Here is a 13915-nt window from a genome sequence, read left to right on the forward strand (position 1 = left end):
TGAATGAATCCTAAGATAATGACACGTAAGTGGGTTCAATAGTGAGAAAATGTTTCCAGAGTAGTTACAAATAAAAAAGGCTATGCTCCTAATGAACATTCCAGCCTTTGTGTCTGAGGGGTACAGCTGGCTAATGCTCTTTAACAATTGTGTGGCTTTCTAGAGGAAAATAAAGAATACAAATTTTCCTGAATATACTGCTATGATTATAAATTAGTCTCTGACTTCTTACCTTAACATCTGTAAATTGAGACACAGCAATATCAGGGATGTTGGGATGGAGAGCAGGCAGTTCACAATACAAGTTGGGAAAGCAAACCAAAGATCCCAGAAGAACTTGTGCTTCCACTCTTGGTGCCTATGTATCAGATTTTAAAAATCTTTAACTTATCAGAAAAATTACTTTATTACCTAATCAGATTATACAGGGAAGTCAGAAAGAATTCAAAAAGGAAAGGGGAACACAAAAAGTGTAGGTTTCACCTATACTTTCCACATAAACTACTGTTATTCTCAATAAATGCAATGAACAAACAGAGCTTTCCTTAAGAGCAGCTAAAAAGCAGAAATGTGGCTGCAGCTAATGAGTATGTAGACAGGAATACAGTTTTAGCTAACAGCATAAAATTACCCTAATTTCAAGGAAAAATATCCTTTCATTTTAAAGGCAACTTACGCATTGTAATAGATTGTTCTAATGAGTAGAAGACTCAATGTCTCTGTATTACATCTGTAACAACCTAAGGATGAATAAAGTAACTAGGAATGAAAATGTTCACTGTATCTTCAAGAAACAGGCACTAGTCTAGATGAGTTTTATGATTTGTACATGATAAAAACACTACCTACACTACTTAATAAAAACAAAATTAAAAATTATGCTTGGACTGAAGATAAAGGTAACTTTTCATCTTTTCTCTTTAGCTATATTAAGCTATTTCTTAAGTATCAGCACTGAATGTTTATTTTTCTTCTTCTGCCTACTTGCATGCCCACGAACCATCAACATCCACCTACTGATACAATGCTTTACTTAACTTACTAAAATACCTACACATTGATGGCATGTTTAAGCACACCTAATAAAAATGCTAAAACAAATCTATTAGAAATATAAAACATCTTTTATATACATAAAACAAGAATCTATCTCCAAAAGGGTTTCCTTATGTTAATAAATGCTGTAACAGAAGTGATGGAGTATTCTAATTTTCAACAAAATAACTCATTTCATATTTAAAACATAATCTAGAATTACAGATACAAGGCCAGAGGCATAATGGAACATGGTAGGCTCACAACCACTATCTCAATTAAAAATCAATTTTACTACAAAAGTGGAAAAAAAAACTAGATTAGCTATGGGTTTTCTTTAAAGCTGGACAATAAAATTGGGAATACTTGTTCAGGTATGTGGGGCATAATGGAAGGTACAACTAGAATGCAACTGTAAATAAGAAAGGCAACACCTAATCAAATTACTCTGTAATCTGTCTAGGGATGGGGGAATTAACAAAAGGAAGATGATATGTGTGGGATCTAAAATGAGGCTCAATTCTAATTAAATTATATATTTTCCTGAATATTAACTTGTCATATTTTATCAACAATGGCTCTTCCTTTGTTGCTTTGTTAGCTGCATCTTGGTTAACTGCTGTTTGTTATATTATGAAGGATAGGAAATAAAAACTTACATTGAGAAAAGCTGAAGAAGCCACTCTACCAGCTGCTACAATAAAATCCATAATAAGCATTGTGGCACCAGGCAAACCAAGTGAGAAAAACTGAGGTGAGCAGTGCTTGATGATTGTATTGACAATATCCTTAGGAATAAAGAGAGAAGGAGAAAAAAAAAAAATTACAAATGTAATTCTGAGTATCAGCTAATCAATATCCTTAAATACAGATAAGATATGAAATAATAAAACAAGTAATAACTATAAGTGCTTGCCTAATAGGAAAGACTAATTTTAATTCTTCCAAATAATCCATGCTTAGTACATATTTCATCAAAGGAAAGTAAACTTAAAACACTTTTTTTTTTTAACTGACATCAACCCTGGAGAGTCAGTTAGAAGGCTCTTCACTTCACAGGGTTAAAAATCTAAGGCCCATGTGTTGTAAAACTTAACTGCAGAGTAGTTCCTCCTACCTCCTACTTGCTTCCATGAGACCACTTTGATGTCTGAAGCTGCATGACCTGCTATGTGGCAACTTGGAAAATTCTTTTTTAGAAAAACTGAAGCCCTTTGATGATAGACATCTAGCCTCAAAAATCTAGACTTAGGTATTCTTGAGGGAATATTCTTAACATGGTTATTCATTCATTTTGCCTTTGGAATTTACCATGAAGATGAAGTGCACCAGGTTGTATTACTCAATCCAATTTACCTTAAATGAAGCTCTTTATCCATAATTAAGAGTGTAGGGTAAAACACTAATTATTTCAAAGTAACAGAAGAAGTTTTTTCACTTTTCAGAAAGATATATCATCTTTTATATTAATTTAATGCTCCTTAAATGAACTGCAAGTGATGTACTGAGTCTTAGAATAGGAAAAAAAACTTCTGATCACTGCATGACTAGCTGAGCAAATCCTAAGTCTTAAGTGCTAGCTATGTGTGTGCTTCATCACTCAATCATGTCCAGCTCTTTGTGATCCCATGGACTGTAGCCCACCAGGCTCCTTTGTCCATGAGATTTCTCAGGCAAGAATGATGGACTGGGTTGCCACTTCCTTGTCTATGGGATCTTCTGACCCAGGGATCAAATTCGCCATCTCCTGTGTCTCCTGCATTGCAGGTGGATTCCTTACTCGTTGAGCTACAGGGGAAGCCCTAAGCATGCACGTGTGTGCACTTAGTCATATATTAGGACATTAAAGGAAGATGCTCTCAATGTAAGCAAAGGATGGTTCTTCAAAAACAAACTAGTTGGTATAACACTAGAAGAAACATGCACTTAATAATCAAGTTAATCTCTCAATTACAATAGCTTGTTTTGAAACCATTTTTCAGGATAAATGATGTTATAAATAGGAGAAATCCATAAATAAATCACTCACATAAAGGAATGCCTTTTTTTAACTCTTGCAAGTCAAGAGTTAAACAAATTCAAGAATCAAAAATAAAGTCATAAAGCAATTTACCTGATCAATATGAAGTAATCCACAATGCATTATATTGTAGAAATGTGTTAGAAAATCTCTATTTGGAGAAACATCTTGTCTTCTTTTCATTGTATTACAAATAAGTTTATAGGCATGTAATTTACCTTGTTTATATTTATCAGTTAACATGGTTGCCTACAATTAAAAGATGTTGTTTTCAATACTCAAAACCAAATACTATTTGTTAAATACTGAAGCAACTGAATACAATAAGCAATATATTCGTTTTCATTTATTCCTGTGTTGGCCCATTTTCTTTATTGAACCAAATATCAGAATTACTAGAATTATCTTTATTACTAAAATTATACAATGTAGGTGTGAATAACTATACACTGTTTCACTTAAGGAAATGCACCAAACATATCAAATAATACCTAAAAGAATCAGTTCCTTAAAAGTACATAGCATACTCTAACAGAAAATTGAGGTTTACATTTCATTTAAATATAGTAACATAATTTTCTATATTTTTATTTCAGTAATAAAAGTGATGCATGCTAAATAATAATTTTTCTAGGTCCACTCCTCTCTGCTGCTGCTGAGTCACTTCAGTCGTGTCCGACTCTGTGTGACCCCATAGATGGCAGCCCACCAGGATGCCCTGTCCCTGGGACTTTCCAGGCAAGAACACTGGAGTGGGTTGCCATTTCCTTTTCCAATGCATGAAAGTGAAAAGTGAAAGTGAAATCGCTCAGTAGTGTCCGACCCTCAGCGACCCCATGGACTGCAGCCTTCCAGACTCCTCCATCCATGGGATTTTCCAGGCAAGAGTACTAGAGTGGGGGGCCATTGCCTTCTCCGCCACTCCTCTCTATATAACCCCTAATGGCTAGATAAAAACTAAGTGCTTTACAGAGAACTATATTCAATATCTTATGATAAACTGTAATGGAAAACTACATGAAAAACAATGTGTCACACACATAACTGAATCACTTTACTATACAGTAGAAATTAACACAACATTGTAAATCAACTATACTTCAATGAAACAAATTTTTAAAATGCAAAACACAAAACAAAATTAAGTGTTCTAGAAGACTACACAACAGTCTTCTCTCTCTCAAATGTTTAAGACTACATACTTATTTACTAAATGCAATTTTTAAGTTAATATTTTATATATTAAACTTACCTTAAAAAGCCAAGGTGTAAGAATTCTCAGTGGAGGAATTAAAACCGGTGGAGAAGGGGAGGTCAGGTTATCAGTTGAAATGCCAAGATTATCTCTAATCTGTAATTTTCAAATAAAACACAACAAATCTATGATATGAAAAGTGTTCTCTTTTCTGGTTTACCTTATCTTAAACCTGAGATCTAGTTCCTACCACCAACTACATATTCAATCATGGTTAAGGCATCAGTCTGTAGTAGGGGACTGGGGAGGCAGTGTTATCTTAGGCTTTTTCTATACTTCTTAATACTTTATATTTCTTTCCTTCTCCCTTTTTAGCTTTTGCTTATTTTTTTTTACCTTAGCTAGATTCTGCCAAAGTTCACATAGGTAATCAAAAACTTGAGCATGTATTTCAGGATCCATAATAGCGTTGACATCTCCCAAAATACCCAGCATCCTTCGCCACATTACAGTAGCAACATCAGCATGCCATCCTGTAAGAGTGCCCCCTGCCATCACACTACAGCATTCAGATGGAAATTCACTGATTTCTATAGAAAAAAATAATATACAAGTGTCAGTAATTTTTCCAGAGAATTGATCAAAAAAATACATAGGAGTCAAATCAATAATCTTAAATATCTACAAAAGTGAATAAGAGAAATGTCAATATGTATTAGTGTTATTTTTTTCCTGGTAAGGTCAAAACCTCACTAATTTATAATTCCTTATTATGACAATATGGGCTTCCCTCAAAGCTCAGCTGGTAAAGAGTCCGCCTGCAATGCGGGAGACCTGGGTTCGATCCCTGGGTTGGGAAGATCTCCTGGAGAAGGGAAAGGATACCCACTCCAGTATTCTAGCCTGGAGAAATCCATGGACTGTATAGTCCATGGAACTGCAAAGAGTCAGACACAACTGAGCGACTTTCACTTTCACTTATTACGACAATAATTACTTCTTCAATAGAGCTTCTATCTAGATTTACCTAAGGAGAAAATGACACAGACACAAGATAGAGAAATTTATGTTTTGAAATAAGGATCTTATTTATAAGTACGTACTCTCTCTTTCATCTAATAGCTATTTCAAGTTACCTCATCAAATGTAACAGCAAATCTCAGGCTGAAGGCAAATCCTGTAGGAAACAAGTCTTCCTAAGCTTGTTTCTTTGTAATTAAAACTTCTAAAGAATAACATTTCTGTATTTCACAATTAAGTCAGGTCTAGCATCAAAAGTCAGAGAAGGCAATGGCACCCCACTCCAGTACTCTTGCCTGGAGAATCCCAGGGACAGAGGAGCCTGGTTGGCTGCTGTCGATGGGGTCGCACAGAGTTGGACATGACTGAAGTGGCTTAGCAGCAGCAGCAGCAAAAGGGGTTATCACAATGGCATGAAAAAACCCATAATCTAAAATCTTCATAATTAAATTTCTTTTATTAATATTGGCATGATTATATATAAGACCTACAGGTAACCTAGGGTCCTAGTCTAATTTCGGTCACTAATTATGTGATATACTGTGTAAGTTATTCAATAATCTCACTAAGACTACAGCTTATCTGTAAAATAGATGGTTTAGGTAGGTATCATTATAGATCTCCTCCAGCTTAAAAAAAGTCATTATCCTATGCAATGTATATAATGGAAAATGTAAAATCATTAGAAAGTCAGTGAAGGTTTTTCCTGCTTGATAATATCTCAATGTACTGATAATCTACAAAACCATATGTAGTAGACATATATCCTTTATGCTTAATGTTTAACTTTTTCCTCTTTGCATGTAGTGTGCAGTAACTGAGTATATTATTAAAAAGTTACTAAACAATCTTCCATAATAATAAAAACAGGCTTCTAGTGTAAATTCACTAAAATGAAATTTTTAAAAAACACTAGTTAATCATCACTGTTAACATCTTCTCTGTTCTACAGAACCTTCATAATATAGTGATAAATCAACCGATTTATAACTATGAAGGATATAATTGGAACAACTGAGGATAACTGACTATAGACTAAAATTGTAGTAATACATCAATGTTAAATATCCTGAATGTGGCCCTTATGATTTTTCAGGAAGTGTATACTTATTCTTAGGACATAGTTGAAGTGTTTAGATGTAAAGAGTCTAATACTTGCTCTTACATGGCTCAGAAAAAAAAGCGCAGGTACAGTGGAGGTGTTGGTGGGTGGGTGTGTTATGGTGGGGAGTGTGTGTGTGTGTGTGTGTGTGTGTGTGTGTGTACAGAAAAAGATACAGAAAATATTAACTGGTAAATTTATCTGAAAGATTTATGGGCATTCATTTTATTACTCTTGCAACTTTTCTATCAGTTTGATATTTTTTCCAAATGTTGTGGGAAAAATAAAAACCAAAAAGCCAAAAAACTGCAGGCCAAGAGGAGGAAAGAAAAGGTCAGAAATAATCTGTTGATACAAACCAGAAAATGAGGGCTATGTAATTACAGGGTAATTGGGAATTAAGAGTATGAGTACCTTAAAAAAAGCAGGAGGGTGGGGGAGTGGGGAAAGGAGGAAGCAGGGAGGTGGGGAGTGAGGAGAAGAGGAAGCAGGGAGGTGAGGATGGGGAGAGGAGGAAGCAGGGAGGTGGTGATGGGGAGAGGAGGAAGCAGGGAGGTGGAGATAAGAAGAAGAGGAAGCAGGGAGGAGGGGAATGGGGAGAGGAGGAAGCAGGGAGGTGGGGATGGGGAGAGGCGGAAGCAGGGAGGTGGGGATGGGGAGAGGCGGAAGCAGGGAGGTGGGGATGGGGGGAAGGAGGAAGCAGGGAGGTGGGGATGGGGAGAGGAGGAAGCAGGGAGGTGGAGATGGGGACAAGAGGAAGCAGGGAGGTGGGGAATGAGAAGAAGAGGAAGCAGGGAGGGGGGAATGGGGAGAGGAGGAAGCAGGGAGGGGATGGGGAGAGGAGGAAGCAGGGAGGTGGGGATGGGGAGAGGAGGAAGCAGGGAGGTGGGGATGGGGAGAGGCGGAAGCAGGGAGGTGGGGATAGGGAGAGGAGGAAGCAGGGAGGAGGGGAATGGGGAGAGGAGGAAGCAGGGAGGAGAGGATGGGGAGAGGAGGAAGCAGGGAGGTGGGGATGGGGAGAGGAGGAAGCAGGGAGGTGGGGATGGGGAGAGGAGGAAGCAGGGAGTAGGGGACTGGGGAGAGGGAGAAGTCATGTGGTTTTAAACTTCTTCCTTTGGCCAAAGAGTAAATTTGCTGCACCACCAATTAAAACTAGTATTTTATATTATTCATTATAAATATTTTATCAACTGTGTCCTTGGAAAAAGTTTTTAGCATATTCCCAAAATGATTTTTTATCCTGATGCTTGTTACTTCATATAGGGCACAGCAAAAATAACTTTTTATTAACTTCCAGTTTCTAAGGCGTCCCAGTCACTTTTAAACATTTGCTTAAGCATAAAAATACTTCATTTGGACTGCCTACTTTATAATAAAATATCAAATAACAAAAATCAGCACGTAAATATCTTTAAGGGCAGGGAAAAAAATGTTACAGCAATAAATTTCCCAAAGACAGAACAGTTCAAGACTTATAATAATACTTATATAACATATATAAAATACATAATCAAATTTAAGATGCATTATTCAAGATCTCCTGACACTAATGCTCCCAAAAGAATAAATGGCAAAGATCTAATTTTTAAATATTGCCTAGGTCATCTGGTGTCTGAAGAACAGAGTGGTGGAGCTTTTCATCGAGCTGTAGATCCTTCTGTTCCATGTGATCTATATTTAGTGTGGAAGGAGAAGGTGTCTGTGACCTGGATCCCAGAGCTGAATGGACTGGAGAGGCACCTTCTGAACCTGTAAATATAATTTCATAAAATTACCATAAAGAGTATATTTAATACCCTCAACCTAAGAGGTAATGCTTAAAAGCCCAATAAAACACAAACTGAAAATATCAAAAGATAAAATAGATTACAAACTGGGTGAAGAATTCAATAAAATCATGATACTGTACAAGATTCATATCTAGCAGTCTCATTCCATGTCTACCTTGGGACTAGTGTGGAATGAGAACTGGATTAGCAGTTACTACTAACAGGGACCATCAGTGAAAGCAAGAATGTCTACTCCCATTCCCGGTCCAGCTACAGAAACTCTGGTACCCACCACTACTTTATTTCATTTACTTCAGGCTTGACACGATTCAGGAGAAGAGAAACTTCCTTATTGCTATATGCCACTACCACTGCTAGCTTCAACATTTTTCATTTAAAAGCATATTTTTGAGAGCCAGCTATGGTTTTGCAAATGTAAGCATTTAATTTTTTTTTTAATTGCTGAGTACATTTTCAATGAATACTGAATGAATGCATTACAATTTGATAATTTATTCACTGCTGCTGCTGCTGCTGCTAAGTCACTTCAGTCGTGTCCGACTCTGTGCAACCCCATAGACGGCAGCCCACCAGGCTCCCCTATCCCTAGGATTCTCCAGACAAGAACACTGGAGTGGGTTGCCATTTCCTTCTCCAATACATGAAAGTGAAAAAATAAAGTGAAGTCACTCAGTCGTGTCCGACTCCTAGCGACCCCATGGACTGCAGCCCACCAGGCCCCTCCGTCCATGGGATTTTCCAGGCAAGAGTACTGGAGTGGGTAATTTATTCACTAGTTAATGGATATCTGGACTATTTTCAATTTAGCTTCTATGAATAATGCTGTTATGAATGTTCACATACAAACAACTGAAATAAATACCTAGGGATGCTCATATAGTAAATGTATTGTTTAATTTTAAAAGATATTACCATGCTTTTGCAGTGGCCATATCACTTTGTGCTCCAATTAGTAATGTATTTGCAGGTGCTTCACACTCTGTTTAACATTGGTACTGTCAGGGTTTTTTTTTTCACTTGAGCTGATTTATTATGTGTATAGTGGTATCTCATGGATTTTATTTATATTCCCTGATTACTAGTAATGTTGAGTATCTTCTCATCTAAATTTATGTTTCAGGACAACTAAAGTAAAAGGTATTATTGTAAAATAAGAACTTTTTCTAGTATTTCTCTTTCAGTAGTAATTTAAATTCTCCAACAATCAAATTGTGGATCCAACCTAACTGGCTCCTGTCTTCCACTCAGCCCTCATTCTGCAGTGGGCAGATATTTCACCTATCATCCATCAAAAGGGCATCAAACTACAGTGGGAACCAGAGTGAATTTGGATAAGACAGTGGAACTCTTGAATATGGGTCACAGGCTGCTCAGGCTTCCTCTGGTCATGGTACTACTCTTGGAATAAAGTGACACCTTTCATGACTCAATTTCTTGGACCCCACGTGTCATATGATTGTCAGGTTTAACCACACATAAAAAGTTGTTGAAATTCATAATTGACTGTATAAATACAGAGTATTAGTACAAACAGTTTCGTTTTGGCGGTGTGGTTTATCTTTTCAATAATATTTTACCAAAGAAATCTACAAAAATCTAGGCTTATTCTGAAAATCAATGAAAAAGATAAAGTGCAGTACCCCTTAACATTTCCTGGTTATTTATTTAAAAATTGCTGCAAGAAATGCTCTGGTGCAAACATCTATAAAATTTGCATATGATATTAAGAGTTCATAGAGTTCCCCAAAGCTTATCCATGTGGACTCCAGGTCAAGTGACTCTTAACATAATGTTTTTCTTTTTTATCCTCTCCATTGTTACATAAAGATGAGTGGAAAAAAAAATAACACTTAAATAGTAATAAGTAATAAATAAAATCTATCAAATAAAAGCCTGCAAAAGTTCTTTGGTGGCTTAAAAAAATGCATTTAAGGAATACATTCCCTTGAGTAACTTTACCAGTAACCGTTGCAACATCAGTACAGAAAGCTTGTTGATTAAGACTGCTTGTTTCCGAGTCGATGTGTAGTGTGGTTAGACTAGCCACCTCTTGCTCTTCAGCACTCTGATAATGGCCAGAACCTGAATCCATGTCAGCAGAGGATGCATTCCCAGTATCCGCTCCAAAACCAAAATCTACAGGAAGACGACATGCTAGTGAACAGACATTCTGATTACATAACAAAAATATTTACAAGAGAGACAGAGCTACTTTATCAAAATAATTAAATATGAACATCCCCCCTAAATCTACTTCATATTTACATACCGTTCAGGCAAGTATAAACAATCTTAACACTTTGAAGTTTATAATTAGAAACAAATTTTTAAAGATCTTCAGAGCCTATTATTAACAAAAATAATGATAAAAGGACAGAAACACAATCATCACTATTCTTATCCATGTTTTCTTGTAGATGGAAATACAGCTAACTGCTTTTCAAGTTTTAGAATCTCTAGAACAGTGATATGTATCATAAAAATGGCACATATGTGGTAAAAGTAATTTTTCTCTTAAAACTCATTTCCAGTCCAAGATTAAAATAGTATATAATCCATGAGGGCAAGAAATATAATTCTCCAATGAATCTCCCAGCTCTTCATAAACTTAGTTCCCAAGATTTTGACTCTCTTCTTTTAAATGTTGGTATCCTTCACTGACTGCCAAGTAGAATACAGAATTATAGCAGAAAAGCTATGTGGTAGTAATACAGCACCAAGTAACATCATTGATGTCACTTTAACATGAAATGATTATTCAAGTAAGGTTCTGGGTAATGTAACATTGAATGTAACTGTACTGAACATACTGAAGCCTTGCCCGTAACTAGATGTTAAGTGTTAGTCACTCAGTCGTGTCTGACTTTTTGCGATCCCAGGGACTAGAGCCCACCTGGCTCTTCTGTCCATGGGATTCTCCAGGCAAAAATACTAGAGTGGGTGGCCATTCCCTTCTCCAGATCTCGACCCAGCGATCGAACCCGGGTCTCCTGCATTGCAGACAGATTTTTTTACTGTCTGAGACACCAGAGAAGCCCCCATGACTAGACAGTGGTCCCCTCAAATGACCGCATGAAACAGTCCCTCTCATAAGCATGACTGTCCCTTATTCTAACACCAAGTCCATCCTAATTTTTCTGTCTTCTATGTTTCTGGTCTTAAGATACCATTTGTTTTATGAAAGAAAAGTTTTGTTTTTTTTTTTTAATGTCTTTAGTTGGCAAAACAAAGTAGTCTCAACTTGAAGTGATTCCCCAAAAATCCTTACAGTTTCACTGAAAATGAAATCAAAATACATGTATAGGAACCAACATTAGAGAGGAAGGTGATGGTATATAATCTATAAGTCAGTCTCGAACAGAAAACAAGTTAACAAAAAACCATATTGCTCAAGCAGTAAAAAGATACTTGCTGTCAAATTTTCGGCCATCATATTGGAAAGCGCTGAAAGAATCCGAATGACTATCTGAGCTGATAAGATCACTGCTCCCTGCACTGGCAGGTGAAGTCCATTCTGAGGGTACACCTGGGTCATCAATAGGACGCATTTGGTTTTGCTTATTTAGAATATCAGGAAGGTCTTTGGGAATTTCGAGGCTACCTGGACTACTTCCTCTTCGTGTCATAGTCTAAAAGAAAAATTTTACCATTAAAAAAATTGTTTTTAATTCTCATGAAACATCTGAAATCTTTAGTTTCCAAGATAATCATGATAATAAATAATGAAATTTAGGGCATGAAGCCGGGGGGGGAAGGGACACTAACTGAAGAGTCTACGTTAACTGTATGGAACCAGAGCCTGAAGCACTGCTGGTCTGCCTAAATCAAAGAGTCAAATATCATACGGTGCTGGGCCTGAGATTCTGAAGACCTAAAAGGATCCACGGAGTGAATATTAAGAAATTCAAATGGAAAAAACAGAGGCCAATGGAAGAGGAAGTTCCCTGGTGGTCCAGTGGTTAGGACTTGTGGTTTCCACTGCAGGGGGCCCAGATTCCATCCCTGGTTGGTGAACTAAGATCCTGCAAGCTGTGCAGTGTAGCCAAAATAAAGAAAAATTTAAGAAGAAAGGAAAATGTAATGGAGCTACAGACTTTCTGAAGACAGCAGAAATCCAAGTGAAATAGTTTTCTTTTTTAAAAAAGCAACTCCACATATGTTTATTTATATAATTTCACATATATTTATATTTAAAATTGTGGGAATTGGGCCAGAAGACCTCTACTGTTATCTTTCCTGCTGAGGGCTGGCAGCAGGCCTCAGAACACCCTAAGAGCAAAGACGAAAAACAAAGAGCTAGCAAGGTAGTGGCTTATAATGCAGTAGCTGAGCAAACAGGTATACCAGTCTTTCACTCTGGTCAAAACTAAAAGGCTGCTTGTTTTATGTCTTTGGATAAAGAATATTATAAAAATATAATTTAAAAATCTTAATTTAAAAAAAGGCCTAAATTTGGGGTGAAGGCTGATTGGAATAAAATTATTCACATGGGTATCACACACATATATATGTAAAAGGTATGTATCTTTTAGTTTCTCTACCCTCCTCTCTAAAAACAAATAAATCAAATAACACTTACTGAGGCATTACCACTTCGAAGTCGCTCTGCTATAAACTCATCCATCAGATCAGGAACATTAGCATTGCTGCTGCCAATATCACTATTAAGAGGGGGCAGTTTTGTGCTCATGTCCTCTTTATTGACTAAAAACAAATAAACAACTATATATAGTGAGTAAAGACTTAACTACATTTCCTAAATTTAAAACAAACAAAAACAGCCACAACAAATTACCTATGCCATATCAATTATTTGCCAAACATGCATCTAAGAGTAATTTTTCTTTTAGATTTAAGAATTAGTAAATTGATATGTACTTTATTTAACTAAGCAGATGTTAGTCAATCTTCAGTACAACCTTAAACAGCAAGAAAGCTTACAGATAAGCACTAGCTGGGAGTTAGGTTAATATTGTCTATAAAGAAACTGGTATATTTTTCTTTCTTCCTGTCTCTATGCTTCTATTTGGAGCCTCAATAATTTAGAAATTCATCTTCCCCAAAGAATATTTACAAGGAATATATCCCCTGAATTTTAAGTTTACATATTAATAAGTTAAAATTCTTTGATCTTGACATAATGTTGTTTCTGTTCACTACACTACAAAATCTAATTTTATTGTTTGAAGAAAAAAGATTTTCACAAAGGTTTTTCTATTAAAAAAATAGTTATTTTGAATTTTTTAAGACTATACTGTGGTTTACATTAACATAGACGTTTTAAACCTTGGGAAACTGACAGAAAGTAAGATATTTACTTATTTCACTATTATGCCATTGAAAAGGAGATTTCTCCACATCCAAAGGAAATCAACACTGTTAATATTCCTAATGAACTTCAAAGCATTTCAGGTTAAGAAAATATACTGGTCAGGAACTTACTGTGAAATACCATTATCTTTATACTACTTGGCCAGGCTTTGCTAAGCTGTCAAATACTGCCCTCAAGTGGCATTAATGGCTCAGTGCAAGATGCAGCGTTCTGTTAATCATGCTAACAAAACCATGTTAAACAAATAAAATCAAAACCTACCTTACTGCTGAAAGTTAATTTTCTATAACTGTACAGTTATTTTAAATTTGAATCAAGATAAAACAGTTACCATAATCTTGCTTTCTGTAATCTGTCCATAGAGGTTCCATATCTAAATCATGATTGGCTATCATGAAACCTTTATGCACATCTAAAATCT

The 13915-nt window shown here is 36.2% G+C and overlaps 1 protein-coding gene across 6 annotated transcripts in view; it reads right to left on the minus strand.

The window, feature by feature from the left end:
- Positions 1-13915, minus strand: part of RALGAPA1 (Ral GTPase activating protein catalytic subunit alpha 1) — a 223684-nt gene that overhangs the window by 92157 nt on the left and 117612 nt on the right. For all 6 annotated transcript variants that reach the window (XM_061394116.1, XM_061394112.1, XM_061394115.1 and 3 more), the window contains 9 exons: positions 12742-12866; positions 11575-11791; positions 10122-10298; positions 7969-8121; positions 4647-4840; positions 4308-4406; positions 3149-3304; positions 1695-1823; positions 233-358 (listed from right to left, as the gene is read on the minus strand). In XM_061394116.1, the coding sequence (XP_061250100.1) occupies positions 233-358; positions 1695-1823; positions 3149-3304; positions 4308-4406; positions 4647-4840; positions 7969-8121; positions 10122-10298; positions 11575-11791; positions 12742-12866 (1376 nt within the window). The remainder of the gene's footprint in view (positions 1-232; positions 359-1694; positions 1824-3148; positions 3305-4307; positions 4407-4646; positions 4841-7968; positions 8122-10121; positions 10299-11574; positions 11792-12741; positions 12867-13915) is intronic.

Source organism: Bos javanicus, chromosome 21 (assembly GCF_032452875.1).
Source record: "Bos javanicus breed banteng chromosome 21, ARS-OSU_banteng_1.0, whole genome shotgun sequence".
NCBI lineage: Eukaryota > Metazoa > Chordata > Mammalia > Artiodactyla > Bovidae > Bos > Bos javanicus.